The sequence below is a fragment of the Ipomoea nil genome, unplaced genomic scaffold (genome assembly GCF_001879475.1).
Source record: "Ipomoea nil cultivar Tokyo-kokei standard unplaced genomic scaffold, Asagao_1.1 scaffold0268, whole genome shotgun sequence".
Taxonomy (NCBI): Eukaryota; Viridiplantae; Streptophyta; class Magnoliopsida; order Solanales; family Convolvulaceae; genus Ipomoea; species Ipomoea nil.
The window spans coordinates 5,775,100-5,791,866 of NW_017616696.1; the positions used below are offsets into that span (position 1 = coordinate 5,775,100).

Below are 16,767 nucleotides of genomic sequence, written 5' to 3' on the forward strand. Positions count from 1 at the left end.
ACTTGTGGATGAAATATTGATAGAGAGACACTATACGTACTAGAGAATATTGCCTTGTTTTGTAGAGTATGGTATTATAGATTCTCAAAGGAAATTTGTTCCATCGAGAGTAGTATATTTTTAATGAGAGTAAAATATTGTGGTTAACCTTCTGGCCAATTCGGACATCTACAAAGATAAAAAACTTATTAAGTTTGAAGAATTTCCAGAGACCATCAAATTAAGATATCCTTCACAATGATATGCGAGAGTGGCGAGAATGTGAAGAACTTTTATGCATAGTTATTAGAGCGACCTATGATACCCCTCCCCACAATCCAAAAAAAAAAAAAACCAAAAAACAAAAAAAGAGAGAGAGAGAGAGATTTGTCCCATCATTAAAACTATTATATACTAAATGATATGATTTTGTAAGGGAATTAATTAACAAATTCAATTAAGTAATTAGTAAAATATTGGGGTAGAGAGAGTTTGGAAGTTTCCGGGGTAGATCATAGATGAATGGGTATGGAGGTTGTAATGTTCAATCAAATAATAATAATAATAATAATAATAATAATAATAATAATAATAATAATATTATTATTATTATTATTATTATTATTATTATTATTATTATTATTATTATTATTATTATTATTATTATTATTGTTATTATAGTGACAAGAGAACACACAACCACTATTCAATAATGTGTGCTATTGAGTTCACTTAAATATATAATATATATAAATGTGCAATTCAACTATCAATTTGAACTTTTAATTTAGATGGAGCACATCTTTCAATTTGGTTAGGTGCTATGGTTCACATGTTATTTAGAACCCGTCAAAAAATAACAAGTACGGTTGTACACACATGAAGGGTATATGTTGATTGTTGTGCATAGAATATATAAATATTGACAGGATAATAGGGCTGGCACCCGACCCGGATCACAAATGAGCATCTGACTCAGCATCACATGGGAACCCAACGGGCAGAACTCCAACGGTTAGAATCCAACAGGTGTCACATTTATTGTCATTGAAGCCACCTTTGATGCCACCATTGATGAGAGAGAGTTAAAGCCTCAACGCCTCATTCATGACTCTTCATATTCTTGCCGTTAGCTCAGCTCCGCAAGGATGTCTCTTCATGTTGTTACCGTTAGGACCTAGCATAAATAGAACTTCCCTCAGCTGAGCAGAGGACACACTGTACTTTCTATACTGAGACAAAAGCAATACAAGTACTGTTACTCTCTTATAGCGTTGTTATATTATTATTACCGGTAACGTTATTACCGTCATTGGTGCTTTCATTGAGAGCCTGAGTCCAACACTCAAGCAGGCAACGACACAACTCACTCCTCTTTCAACAGCAAGTTTGAAAGAATGGTGTCCCACAGCTCCCACGGTTCTCGCAACGTGAACAATGGCAATGCCTCAAGTGACCTCCGGGACCAACTCACCAACAATCGCGGAGGGGACCTTCGAGAACAGCTCAACAACGGGAGGCTCGGGGACCTTCGAGACCAACTCAACAGTGGAGCGGCGAACCAAGCCGTGAACCTCCAGGCGACCGCCGATGTCATTCAGCAAGCAGTGACGGCGGCGCTAAATCAGGTGGCGGTGGGACAGCAAGGCCAAGTGCCCACGCCACGGCCCCAGCAAATAGGGGTAGAGACCCAAAGAAGTGGACCGGCCAGACGACAACCAGGCCCTTCCCAATCTGCACCAGAACGATTGGGACAAAGGGCGTCCGTGCGGCAAAGATTAGGATCACAGGCCGAGGGATCCTCTACCAGAGGTCCTCGCCAACACGAAAACAGAGAAGCCGAGACATCACCCACAGAGGAGGTGGGTGAGTCTCGGGAGCCGACCCCACGCCAACACGTTGATGAGTCGGCCTTACGTCGACACTTGGAGGAGCGACGCGTCGAAGAGCCGGCTCCGCGACGGCACTCGGCGGGGAAGCGACGCGTTGATGAGCGGGTTCCACACCGACACTTGGAGGAGCGGCAGTCGGCCCCGCGCCGGCACCCTGATGAGTCGGCCCTGGTCGAGAGGCTGCAGAGAAGAATCGAGGAGTTAGCAAGAAGGGTGGAGGCACGGGAGCAGTCGCCGGAACCCGAGGTACGGATGGCAGCACCATTCTCCCCAAGCATCATGGACGTACCTTTGCCGAGGGACTTTAGGTTGCCCGCCATCAAGGAGTACACGGGGGTCACTGAGCCACGCGTCTACATGTGCCGAGCGTTCTTGTCCACCCTGGATGGAGCGGCCCAAGACTGGTTCAACACCATCCCTGATGGGTCGATCCAAAACTTTGGGGAGTTGTCCAAGAGCTTCCTGACATACTTCTCCGGTAGCATACAGCGTAAGAAACCCTTCTCTCACCTCTGTGTAGTGAAGCAAGATAGAGGCGAGAGCCTCAAAGACTTCCTGATAAAATGGAAAAAGGAAGTCAATAATGTCTACGACTTCGACTCCAAGGCGGCGATCCGGATATTTATCCATGCCTTAAGATCAGGGTATTTCCACAAGCAGTTGAACGCCCACCACCCCCGCTCTTACGAAGATCTGATAAGGACGGCTAGCCGCTATGCCGAAGCAGAGGACGTCGACAGAAAGAAGAAGGACGAAGAGGATGGAAGGAAAGGTGGGAAGCCTGGGAAAGCGGGTCCGCCCAGCCAGGCACCACCCTCGAACCACCCGACCGCAGGGAAAGGCCGAGACCACGAACGACCTCGCCTGGTCCCCTTGCGTAATCTAACTCCCCTTACCCATCCCATCAGTGTCATTCTACAACAAGCTGAGGAGATGGGAATGGTAGAATTCCCCAAGGAGTGCATGAAGGTCTCCCCAAAGGCAGACCAAACAAAGTACTGCAGGTTTCATAGTCAAGCCGGCCACGATACAGATGAGTGTCACGTTTTGAAGAGACAAATAGAAGAACTCATCCAGCAGGGCTACTTTCGGCATTTTGTCAAGCGATCCAAGCAGCAGCAGCAGCCGCAGCGCGATCCATCAAAAAATCCACCAAAAAATGTCTGGAGAAATGAGGATGTCACCGAGCCGTCCACCTTGAAAAAAAGAGAACACGACCAAATATCTGAGCAGAGTGATAGCGAGAAAGAAATCGAGGTGGCGCCTAGACGACAAAAGAAGCACACCATAAACTTTATCTATGGTGGACCTGCAGGGGGCGACACGCCCGCGGAAAGAAAGAAGTGGAGCCGGCGGCTATACGTGGGAGAAGTGGCGAGTTTCCCAGAGAAAAGAAACAGAGACAGAAGGCCATCACCTTCTCTGATGATAACCTCCCAGAGGGCCCGTTACCCCATCGTGACGCCCTGGTAATTGAGATGGACGTCAACGATGTCATTGTCCGCCGCATCCTAGTCGACACGGGAAGCTCAGTCAATGTGATGTATTACGATGCCTTCACCAAGTTAGGGATACTTAGGAACCAGCTCAAAGAAGTACGTATCCCACTCTCTGGATTTACGGGTGATTCAGTGGAGACGGAGGGGTCAGTGGTCTTACCAGTGGAGATAGGCACGAGCCCTAACATTCGCAAACTTGACTTGGAATTCATCGTGGTAAGACTCACTTGTGCGCACAACATCATATTGGGGAGACCGGCACTGGAGAACCTCAAGGCCATAGTGTCGGTGGAACACTTGTGTATGAAGTTCCCCACTCCGAGCGGGATAGGGGTCGTCAGAGGAGACCAGCGAGCGGCCCGCAGTTGTTACGTTAAAGCATGCAAAAAGATTGGCAGAAATGATCCATAAGTCCACACCATCTGTAAAGATAATCGATCGGGTATGGAGCTAGGAACTTTTGATTAAGTATTTTCCTTAATATTCTAGTAGTCGTTTGGGACTAGTGTTTGGTAATCGCGGTCCGACGGCTTTGCATTCTGAAATCTTTTAGAATAATATCTCGTGCTTGTGGTCCGCCCATGTTGTTTCAAAAAAAAAAAAAAAAAAGGAACGAGTCGCACGCCCCGGCCACAGGTTGGCCGAGACGTGACTCGACTCGGATGGCCGAGGCACGCCTCGGCCACAGTCTGACCGAGGCACGCCTCGGCCACAGTTTGGCCGAGGCACACGCCTCGGCCACGGTTCGGCCGAGGCACACGCCTCGGCCACGGTTCGGCCGAGGCAACGCCGAAGTCCGTCTCGGCAAAAAAAAAAAAAAAAAAAAAAAGGCTGGAGCCTGCCCCAGACACGATCGGTCGAGGTTACGCCTCGGCTGCGATCAGCCGAAGCGCACGCCTCCGCCACGAGAGGTCGAGGCGACGCCTTGGCCATGATCGGTCGAGGCGACGCCTCGGCCACGATCGATCGAGGCGCCGCCTCGGCCACGATCGGTCGAGGCGCACGCCTCGGCCACGGTCGGTCGAGGCGACGCCTCGGCCACGATCGGTCGAGGCGACGCCTCGGCCACGGTCAGCCGAGGTGCACGCCTCGGCCACGATCGGTCGAGGCGACGCCTCGGCCACGATCAGTCGAGGCGACGCCTCAGCCACAATCAGTCGAGGCAACGCCTCGGCCACGATCGGTCGAGGCGACGCCTCGGTCGAGGCGACGCCTCAGCCACGATCGGTCGAGGCGACGCCTCGGCAGGAGGCACGCACCTCTGCCAACCTAGGCCAAAGCCTATCTCGGCTAGCATAAGAAATAAAATAAAATCATATGTGATTTTTAAAAAAAGAAAAAAAAAATATAAAATCACATACACAGGATCAAATAAAATCACATATCCTAAATCAAGCAGGATTCTACACAGGATCAAGATAGATTCGGCCTTACTCCCAAGTCAACTCAAACACATCTGTTGACTCAGGAGTAGGGGGACTGGTGACAGGATAATAGGGCTGGCACCCGACCCGGATCACAAATGAGCATCTGACTCAGCATCACATGGGAACCCAACGGTTAGAATCCAACAGGTGTCACATTTATTGTCATTGAAGCCACCTTTGATGCCACCATTGATGAGAGAGAGTTAAAGCCTCAACGCCTCATTCATGACTCTTCATATTCTTGTCGTTAGCTCAGCTCCCCAAGGATGTCTCTTCATGTTGTTACCGTTAGGACCTAGCATAAATAGAACTTCCCTCAGCTGAGCAGAGGACACACTGTACTTTCTATACTGAGACAAAAGCAATACAAGTACTGTTACTCTCTTATAGCGTTGTTATATTATTATTACCGGTAACGTTATTACCGTCAAATATAAATTACAATTCAACTATTAACTTAAACTTTTAGTTGAGTTAAAAGACCTAATATAATGAACTTAATCAAAAATGTGTTGACGAGAATCACACTCATCACATTTATAATAATCTTATTATTTCATATAGATTACGTAGTGGTGTTACGTAGTTTAGTAGTATTATTATTTGTTTATTGATGGACGGACTTCCTTGATGCCAATCAAAGAATAAAGTCAAACCTACAGGCTACAACTAATTCCCATGTGTAAAACTAAAGGCCAGCTCACTTGTCTTGCCCCCCCCCCCCCCCCCCCCCCCACTTTGATTATGTGATTTCTCATTAACTAAATCTCAAATTAAACCACCATGCAAAAACATGGTAATTTTTTATTTAATTAATAACCATGCACTGATGCACTCCCACTATTTCTGTTACCTTTAATGGAATAATATTCTAATAATATAGAGTAGAACTGTCATAACGTTTTAGCTTGCTGAGTCAACTTACTCTATCATATCAGAATAAGTTTTGTGTGAAATCATTTTATTATGAGAAGTGTAATATATTTTATTTAAAATGTACGGAGTAATATTTTTTTTATAATTATTATAAAAATATTACATTTTAATTAAAAATTATTTCGTGTATCATATGAGACGGTCTCAAACAAGACTTACTCATCACTTAATGAAGTAATTTCGGAATTTAGAGGTGTGTCAAAAGAAAGAGCGTGTTTGGCGAGTCACTCGCCAATAATGGTAATATTATAAAATTAAAAAAAAATTACTATGACCATGTTTGGTAAATGGTTGTTAGCTGATAGCTGTTAGCTATTAGCTGATTGTGTTAATTAAAGGGTATAACTGGTTGATAATATTAACTGATTGTAGAAAGGTGTTCGGTAAATTAGCTGTTAACTGATAACTGTTTGGTATAATTTTTTTTTTTCTCAAAAAGCTAATTAAAAAAGTTGTTTTGAGCAACTTTTTGAATTTTAATATTTTAGAGTTACAAAAAACTAATTAATCAAATACTTATATTGATTTTTTAACCAAGTCAAATAACTAATAGTGATTAAATAAGTTAAAATTATCATATAGATTGACTATTTTACTAAACAAGGCCTATATAAATTTTAGGGTTTGGAGTTTTTAAATTTTATACTACTTAATGATTAGTTTGATTACTAAATGTTTCTTTTTAAACTTGTGATAGAGCAATAATAAATAAATATAAAATGTTTTATTTTCTTAAGAGAAAATTACTCCGTACTATATTAGGAGTGGTAAAGAATATTTCATTTTGAAGTTATAAAATATTTGCAATAAATAAATGAATTAACACTTTTTAAAACTTTAATTAATGATCTTCTCAAAAAAAAAAAAAAAAAACTTTAATTAATGATCTGATATCACCTCAGGTCATTATTATGCGTTAAATATTATATTCAATTTTACTTCTAACAATAAAAGAAATTATTATCTTTAATTTTTTTGAAAAAAAATTATTATCTTTAATAATTTGACTAAACACAAAAATTTAGAACACAATGATTAAATAATACTCCGTATATTTTTAATTTCATCACATTAAATAAGTAATAAATATTATACTATTTTAAATTTGTATTTATTTAAACTTTAAAGGGCATTTTCAGCAAAGAATTTGTATGAGATAATTTATGTTTGACAAGAAATAGAATTTTTAAGGAATAGAGTACTGAAAGAAAACAGGGGCAAAATAGGTACACAACCAAAGCAGTGGGACAAACAAAGTCAGTGTCCAAAATAGTAATATTGATTATAAAAACCAACAATTAATAATTAATAATACAAATTAAAAAAAATGCATAATGAGGTCAAAAAAGTCACGCAAGTACACAAATGAGACAAGGAACAACCTGATCATGAGATTCTTCAAAGAAATCTTTTTTTTTTGGTATAATTTTTTTCATACAAAAGTGTCGGTCGAAAAACAAACTTAAATACAAATAAAAAAATTGATATGTAATTACAAGTGTTTATTATCATTATTTTTATCATTATTATTATTATTATTATAATATAACAACAAAATATAGCAGAAGGAATTTCTCCCTTCTTGGAGAGGACTCTGATCATCATCTACTTCACTGCAAGCTCTTCCCTCCCTCTTCATCAACACAACTGTCCTAAAAACTGCCATTTTTCCACAGATAAAATCACTGTAAGATTGGAAAACTTTTTTTGTTTTTGTCTGCAACTCTTTGAAGAACAAACACTACTCAAATACTCACCATTTTCTGTATTCTCATGTATCAATCCTTTAAAGTTTTTGAAACTTTGTTGTGTACAACCTTAACGACAGCTAGGGAGACCGAACGATCCCAGAACACTGCACGCAACTTCCATCATCCCTGCATAAATCGGGGTTAATGTTTGGAGAACCGAAAAGGAGATGCAGATCAAAGTTTATGGTTTCTTTAATCAAAGTAATGTCAACTATGCAAGAATGGCAAATATTTTATAGTGTGACAGGTCAAAGGTTAACAAACATGTAGAAGATTGAGAGGAAGGAAGGAATATGAGAGGGTAAAGGCATTTATCTATATATATACAGGCTGGTTTGGATGGGGAAGTTAGGAATCCATAGTCAGCAAGGTGTGGTGTGAATCACAGCTGGTCTGTGCTGGAAAACTTTTGCCTATTTCATCTTTTTTTCGATAACAAGAGAAACCCGCAACCACTACTCGAGGATTTGTAATTTTGTACTGTGTAAATCCTGCCTTGCGACTCTAGCCAGCAAAGGATTATAGGGAGACCCGAGGTGTATACTGTGTAAATGCTGTCTTGTGACTCTAGTCAGCAAAGAATCATAGGGAGACCCGAGGTGTGTACTGTGTAAATCCTGTCTTGTGACTCTAGCCAACAAAGGATCATAGGGAGACCCGAGGTGTGTACTGTGTAAATCATGTCTTGTGACTCTAGCTAGCAAAGGATTATAGGGAGACCCAAAGTGTGTACTATATAAATCCTGTCTTGTGACTCTAACCAGCAAAGGATTACAGGAAGAAAATAAACTAAAATCGATTGTCTATAACTAATCGGTTCAAACTAATATGACTAACTGTTGGGAGTCGAACTTATAATCGAGAAGGCTTATTTCATCTTGTTAACTCAATCAGCTAATGTCACAAACCAAACACATCTTTCATTGTACACCGACAGAAAAGCTGTTCTTCACCTGCTATTGTAGGTTATACAATGATTTGTGTGGAGGAAGCTTAGTGTTAGGTATGGCTTACCCGCCAGTCAACTTTCTTTTTTGTACTTAATAATGCTAAAGTAAGCCATTCATCTGTACAAGCTGTGACAATAACACACTGCCAAACCTTCATTACAACTCTGTCAATACAACAACATTACATAACACCTAAGTCCATCAACTATGTCATAATTCTTAATTTAATTCTGGACTATAAGTTCATTTAAAATTAGTCATGACAGTGTAAAATTTACTCAATTTAAATCCATGTGTGAAAAAGTATGATGCATAACTTAGATTCTAAGCTCAAGAATTCACCTAAAACAAAGAAGCTAAAGGCCATGACTCCCAACTTCTACAAGACCTAATATAATAATTCGCTTCAAAGTCGGGTGAAGGTAACACCAGATACAATATTATATACTATACTATTTTCTATTTTTGATACCGAATATTTTTAGCATTGCTACTAATATTGTCAAATAGGCGGCGAATAGCACTACAAGAAAAATCAAATTTACATAACATATTTTTGTGTGAAAATCAATGAAATTCATAAGTATTTAAGTTCAAATATTTTAGTATTTTATTTAATATAATATCAAGTATCAACATGGTAGAAAAAAACACCCAAGATTTATAGCATATTTTGCAAGAATTCCTATGAAAGGCTTCAATTAAAGTCAATTCTCGATAGTGTTGCAAAAATCGTGCCTAAGCGCTAGGCGATCGGTCACTTAGGCGCTTTAGGTGCCCGTCTAGGCCACCTAGGCGCTTTAGGTGCCTATCTAGGCGCCTAGAGGGCACCTAGCGATTTTTTCAACCTTAATTCTCGGTGCTAGTTTACTTCTGACCCATTGTTGACTAAGGTCACAAGACTTATTTATTCAATACACACCATTGAATAATGATTGCGGTTTTCATAGTTACCAAAAAAATTAACCCAACCGACACATATATATACTCAAGAAATTCATGTGGGCAAGAAAGTCATGTTTCCTAAGTTTGGGCAATTGCAATTAAAACCTATCAACATCAATTAAATAAAGGTTTAATAATTCAAGGAAACAATATTAATAGAAGGATAAAATCACATCAATTAAAGCAGTAAGAAAAAATAAAGGATTGTGATTGGTTAAAGGAGCATACCTCTTCTTGGCTTTGAAACAACTTTAGCAACGGTGGTTGGCTTAGGAGGCGGCGGCGGCTGAGATGCCTCCGGCGGGAATAGAACGCCGTCAATCCCCTGTACGGAGATCCTGCCGTCGGTATAAATATCCGGGTCGAACAAATAAGCCGACCCTTCTCCGTGCCCGAATTTCACCGACCCATCGGCCTCCTCCGCCACCACCTTGTGGGGCAATCTCAGAGTATCATATCGGATTTTCCCAAACCGCCGGACGGCATTGTACATACTCTCCTCCGTTTGGTACTCCGGGATCAGATGATAGTACATTATCTGCTCCGGCGCGCCGGGCTCGCTCAGTTGATCGGTTGTAAGTTTCGCCATGGCTTCGTCGTTGGGGGCTAGAACAGTTAACACGTAGCCTTCCGATACTAATCTCCCCATTTCGGTTGCTAAGGAGGTTAAATTTACCAAGATATCCGCCAATTCGTTGTAACCGCCGTAATGCAGGAGAGTGTGGATGAAGTCCTTGACCTGGGATTCGCCGTCGAAGTGGTGGTGGGGTCCGCCGGGGCCCGGGGCGGGCGCCGGAGCGAGAGATGGGCCGGGGGCCATGGCGTCGTAAATGGGTAGGACTGGAGGGGCGCCTGCCGGGACGGGGGAGGGCTTCTTGAGTCGGTGGGTTCTGGGGTCCACCTCCGGGGCGCCGGTGGGGAGCACGGCGGAGATGGAGCGCAAGCTCCGGCGGGTATTGAAATCCACCTGCACCGACTGGGGAATCAGCACGCGCTCTATCCCGTGGATGATGCCGTCGGGACGGACAACGTCGTCGGCCCTAACTACCTTAGCGGCGCTCACCTCTCTCTCCCCGTTCCTCTGAGACACGGCGAGATTCTCATCGCCGGCGCCGCGGCACAGACTGGGATGACTCTGCGCGCCCCGTGACTCCTCGGGCCAGTGTTTCGCCTCAATGCGAGTGGGAATCATGTGGAATAGCAGCAGATTCTGCAACGACCGGAGATTCCCGGGCTCCAGCAAGAACCGCTTGAACTCTGGGTCCAAATCTCGCTCCAAAGCCTCATTCCTGGGCGCAAAAATGGTGATATTGTGGCGAGAAACCGCCTCCTCGAGCGTCTGCAGCAACAGCGCCTTCTCCACAAGCTCAGACAGCTCCGTGTAGTGAGAATCCAGAAGGGCCACCAACACTGAGTTGGAATTGATCTGCGGCGCCCCTCCGGAGTGCTTCCCCGGCGGGTTTTCTTGCAATGTGGCACCTGTCAAACCCAGGCAGAAGAAAAAAGCGAAAAAGGCGAAGACTTTGCAGAGGCCATAGATCTGGGAATCCATGGCCGCTTGTAGATTTCAGAAAACTTTGGCCCTCTCTCTCTCTCTCTAGAAAATGGTTTTCGCTCTTGCTTCCCCTCTCTCTCTCTACAAAATGTGTCGTTGGATTCTTGAGTATAGAATAGTGGGGGTTAATGGAGAGAGAGGAGATGTGTTGTTTGGTGGTATAATAAAGCAATGAGAAGTCAGAAAGTCGTATTCTTTTGTTCTAGTGTTTGCAGGACTTTGGGTAAAAGAAACACAAAATGACGAACTCTGGAGGTTACTTCACCCTTCATTATTTAAAAAAGAAAAATACTACTCCATAATATTTAGAAAAAAGTGTCAAATTGACCCCAAAGTCAGGTGGATAGTGCAATTGGGACTTCTAAGTGAAAAAAGCTTCATTCAAGTCCTTTAAATCGATAAAATTATTCAATTAAGTTCAATTTGACTTATTTATGAAGTTAAATTAATATGGTGTTGACACGTGTCCTTCCTATTTTATTTTTTAAAACAAATATTTTTTATTTATTAAAAATTAAAAATATTATTTATTATAAATAAATTAATTAATTAAAAATAATAATAATTAAAAAATTATTTTAAAAAAATAAAAAACAGCCACCGGCTGTCAGCGCCGGACAGCAGGTGGTTGTCTCCCTTCTTCACGGACAGCCTTGGTCGCCGCCCTCGTTCCAGACAGAGAGGACTGATCTGGACGAGTCCCCTCCGTCTGGAACGAGGGCGGCGGCCAAGGCCGTAGCCCTCGTCCAGATCTAGAAGACTGCCATGGCCGTCTTCCTTCGTCAGCCATGGTCGTCTTCCTTAGACGGTCGTGGCCGGACGGCCACGGCTGTCCGTGAATAAAGAAGACAGCCACCGGTTGTCCGGCGCGGACAGCCGGTGGCTGTTCTTTTTTAATTTTTTAATTATTATTATTATTTTAATTAATTTATAATAAATAATATTTTTAATTTTTAATAAAAAAATAAAATAAGAAAGACACATGTCACACACCGTATGGATTTAACCTGATAAACAAGTCAAACTGGACTTAATTGAACAATTTTACCGGTTTAGGAAACGTGAATAAAACTTTTTTATTTTGAGGACCCAATTGCACTATCCACTTGACTTAGGAGGCCAATTTGACACTTTTTCCTAATATTTATTGTCATTTTTTACTCTCAATTTTCTCTGATACACAAAATTTTGATATAGACATTTATAAAAAAAAAAAAAAATAATTTATCAGTGTCCGTCACATCATGGAATAAAATTTAGATATTAAGATTTAAGAGCCTATATAATATAACTATTTAAAAAAAAAAAAAAAAAAAACTGAATGCACCATTGTTTTCTAGTATATTATGTTTTGTTGTAAACTAGCAAGGTGATCGACTCAAACTAAGAATACTGAGTTATATTAAAAACTAATAGATTTAACATTTTTTTCGTGCTTGTAACTTTGTAGTTATTAAATAAATAGTCATCAATTTGGTGGTAATGTCTCACACGAGTCACACTATATGTTTGTTAAGAGTGTATAAAGAGAAGTACTCCTTATAATTTTATGAAGTTGTATATTATGTTTTGGTATAGGTATATAGAGGGAGTACAACTTATAATCACACGACATTATAACATACAATTTTATTAAAAAATTTAACTGTTAATAACAAGGATAAAGTATATTATACTACGTACATAGTTCTTTTTGTTTTAATTATTATTATTACATAATAATAGATCGACCAATTTTGTTGTATTATGTTGTCATCATAGAGGCCTCCTATTTCGTTAGTTGGTGTCGGCCGTCGGGTTAGATTTAATTTATGAAATATTTTTTGGATCCATAAAATACTTTTAAACCTTATTATTTGGAGAAATATAATGAAGTGTTCTTATGGTTGCAGTTAATTATTGAAAGAAAAGCATTTCATATTCTTCATATAATTAGAAAAAATAATTAGTTTATTAGCATTTTATCGAGTCAGTTAGTTAGTGTCATACTGTCATTTAATCACATTGTGATCTTTTACAATGTAAATTTCATTTAAAACGCATTTTCAAATAGTGAATACAATTTTTTCTTGTAAATAAAAAACAGTTTATAAAACTAAAGTTGATATTCACATAAATATTAAGGGGGTATTTAGATGTTAGTTGATTGAGTTAGTGAGTTTGACTAGTTGATAGCATTAGTTGATTGTATAAAGATGCTTGGTAAATTATCTGTTAACTGATTACATGTAAAATAACTTTCTCACAAAATTTATCGAATAAAGTATTTTGAGTAAGACATAACAAAATTGCTCGTATTATTTGCAAAAACAAAAAATAATACTGCTCGTATAGTACATTAGTATGTTTCACAAAAATAAAGAATAATAAAAATAATTGTGACAGGCTGTAAGTGGGGACCACACGGCTACAAGCAGAGCAGCAATGTGGAGATTTGAGAATGGAGGGAAGAATTTGTGGGGGTGGCTTTGCTTCTTGCCGCTCCCTTTTTTGCATTAATAAGACACACCATTTTTAGCCACTTTTTATTTTTATTTTTTAATTTCTCATTATAAATCTCTCAATATATAGTAAATAATACAAATGGTACAAATGTGGATTATTAAAAATAAAAATTGTAATAGTAATTTCATAACGAAAAAATGAAAAATGCTTCCCACTATATAATTATCATTTATGGATTAAAAAATAAAAATTATGTATTTTCATAGATTACTGATAAATTAGATTACCTCACTATTCATTAATAAAGTTTTTAAATATCTAATAAATATAATTACACATCATAGAGTAACTAATAATCAATGGTAATGGTAAGAATTCCTAGCATTATCTTTTCCAATATTGAGCCCCCTCCTAAATTTACTTCAAGTGACACTAATAAATAGATTTTTTAAATATTTGATTAATAAATATATTAACATATTATATTTAACCTCTAATTGAATGAGTCAATTTTATTGTCACATCAAGATGTAAATATTAAGAGGTAAGTTCATAAGAAAATATATTATTTTTTTCTTTCGTTTATTGTAAAAGCAAAATTATAAATTTATTTACTAAAATATTACCATCATCATTTTATATTTATAATAGTTGACATTTTAATTATTTTATATTACTGTCAGATTTTATATAAGAAAATTCTCAATGTGTGTTTGCTTGCTTTTTAAGAATAAGGTAATACCTTTTCTGTTTTTGCATTAAAATTTATTTTCTCACCAAATTTGGTACTTTTAATTAAGTCATACTCTAAATAGTACATTTGCGGGTTCTATTCCTGCAACCAACATCGAGAATTTGAGGTTGGGTTGAGTACATTGTGCTCAGAAGTGTACAATTCAATGTTAAATTTTGAAACTATATTAACTCGATTTATCTCCTCATAAGTCTAGGGGCGAATTCATGAAATTTATGATATTGGATAGCAAAGTCAGAAAACCTGAGTTATTAGTATAATTATAGGGCCAAATTATTATTTTTCAATTAGTAATGACATATTGACATGTTACATGCCACATAATAGGGCCAAATTAGTATTTTAAATTTTTTATTTGGTAGTTAGTTTTTCACTGTTTTGGTTGGTGCATCCTTCTCTAGTTCTCTATAGTATATTTTCATATGGAGTAATAATAATAATAATAAATACAATTATTTTTTGTTAATAAATTGGATTACGAAATAAGAGACACGTCATACGAATATGGTAATTCTCCATTAGTTATAAAATAATGGAATAATGTCGGGTTCATGGTCTGATGTCATATCGTTTTCTACCAATGACTTTTGAACCATATGGGGGAGGAGATCAAGATCATGAAGTGAAACCTCATCTGCTATTTGACTTCGATTGCTATATTCCTCCAATTAAACACAATAAATTTTCGTATCTTCATTCTTCTTTTAAACACTAATAGAAAAATGCAATTTTAGAGTATCATATTTCGATGACTTGCAAGTAGTTGCCAGTTTTCAGATCTGATATTGAGAATAATTGAAAGTCTACCTCATTATATTCATGATGAATTACAAGAAGTGTCACAAAATCATTAAAAATATATACACACACACACATTGTGTATAATTGACAAGGTTGTAAAAATTGCTAGGTGTTCCAGGCGCCGATTTTTTTTAAAAAAATTTATTTAAGACTTGGTAATTATAAACTATTTAATACTTTAATAGTTAGTACTAAAATATTAAAACATCCAATAGTTGTAAATTGTATATATTAGAGTACCTGATTTTAATTTTTTTATTACATTTTTTTGAGTTGCGAGTTGCGACCAATTTGAACAATTTAAGTTTATTTCACTCAAAACGGCATCGGTTTGAGCGAAATAACACATTAAAAAAAAACACAGAAAAATAGCTAATCGGTAGCCTAAATGCCCGCCTAGGTGCGCGATTTTTGCAACATTGATAATTAAAGAATTAAAGAATGATTTTGTTCGTTCTCTGAATGATGTTTTTTTTTTTTTTTTTTGCCGAAGCTATCGCTGTGAAAGAAGCATTGTCCTCGGCTAAGGAACGAGGGGATAGAAATTTAATTATCTTTTCATATTGCCAAATGGATGCAAGTGGTTCGATGGCATGGCACATGATCTCTCATACGCTGGTTGTGTTTTAAGTGAGTGCCGAACTCTTCAACGACACTTTGAATCGGTGCCAAACAAGTTTGCTCATGCACTCAGCTACTCGTTCCCAATCTGGTCCGCTATGTTGGTTATCTTTGATTACACCTTGTATTGAACACTTATTATAATAAAAGTTCTCATTTTCCCTTCAAAAAAATAAAATAAAAATCACACCACTGTAATAACCGTTGTACTAATTATCTCAAGCAAATATTGAGGGTGTTTGGTAAATAGTTGTTTGTTGATTGAGTTAGTGAGTTTGACTAGTTGATAGCATTAGCTAATTGTAGGAAAGTGTTTTGTAAATTACCTGTTAACTGATAGCTGATTATATACAAAATTATTTTCTCAAAAACTGATCGAGAAAACTGCTTTGAGCAGTTTTTTGAATTTTAGCATTTTGGAAAAATAAACTGTTACAAAAAGCTAATTAATAAAATACTCATATTGATTGTTTAATCAAGTCAAACAGCTAATAGTGATCAAATAAGCTAAAATTAATTGATAAGCTAATTATGTTACCAAACAACCATTATCATTTTAACCTAATTAATCAATGCGTAGCTTATTTTTCTTGTTAGGAATGTTTTAAATGCCATTCTAATTTCTAAATTTAACAAAGTTTAACCTACCACTTATTGAAATCATGATCCAAATATTACTAAGATCCAAAGAAGATAGAAGTACGTAAATTAGCCGTGCTAAATATAATTATAATTATTGGAGTGCTAACTGCTAAGTGTGGATTTTTGGAGTTTTTCTCAAAGTGCTCTTCAACCTAATAATGATCATAATTCATAACCTCCTTCCCTAATAATAAACCATTAATTATTTGTTTCCTTTTGCTATTTTGGGGACTTTGAGTGACATAAAACCTAAATAATAACTAAACCACTTCAAAAAAAAAAAAAAAAAGGCTACTAATATAAATATCACATATCGTACATAACATGGTCCATAATTATTACATTCTTGAGGTGTGACAAAGCCTAACTTGCACTGTTAAGATTAGGATGAGAGAGTTAAATTTCCACAAATAAAAATAAAATTAGTGATTTTAAATATTATTTTTAGAAGTATATAATTTACGTTTAAAAAAAAGGAAAAAAAAAAGATATAAAGTTTCAATTATAAATAAATGAGTTAATACCCATTTTGGTCCATCGACTATTAAGTATTGTTTAATTTAGTCCTTG

At 38.0% G+C, this 16,767-nt stretch overlaps 1 protein-coding gene across 1 annotated transcript; it reads right to left on the reverse strand.

Annotated features, from left to right (window-relative positions):
• Positions 1–7,102: 7,102 nt before the first annotated feature.
• LOC109150392 (fasciclin-like arabinogalactan protein 15) lies at positions 7,103–11,150 on the reverse strand. The gene is made up of 3 exons (XM_019298303.1): positions 9,608–11,150; positions 7,491–7,610; positions 7,103–7,392 (listed from the first exon to the last, which is right to left on the reverse strand). The coding sequence occupies exons 1-2, from the start codon at positions 10,929–10,931 to the stop codon at positions 7,552–7,554; spliced, it is 1,383 nt and encodes a 460-aa protein (XP_019153848.1). The 5' UTR covers positions 10,932–11,150; the 3' UTR covers positions 7,103–7,392; positions 7,491–7,551.
• Between the last annotated feature and the right edge of the window lie 5,617 nt (positions 11,151–16,767).

Coding starts and splice junctions, on each gene's coding strand:
- LOC109150392 (XM_019298303.1), bottom strand. CDS start 10,931: ATGGATTCCCAGATCTATGGCCTCTGCAAAGTCTTCGCCTTTTTCGCT. Junction 7,611..9,607: donor TGTTTCAAAGCCAAGAAGAG/GTATGCTCCTTT, acceptor CGATTTATGCAG/GGATGATGGAAGTTGCGTGC.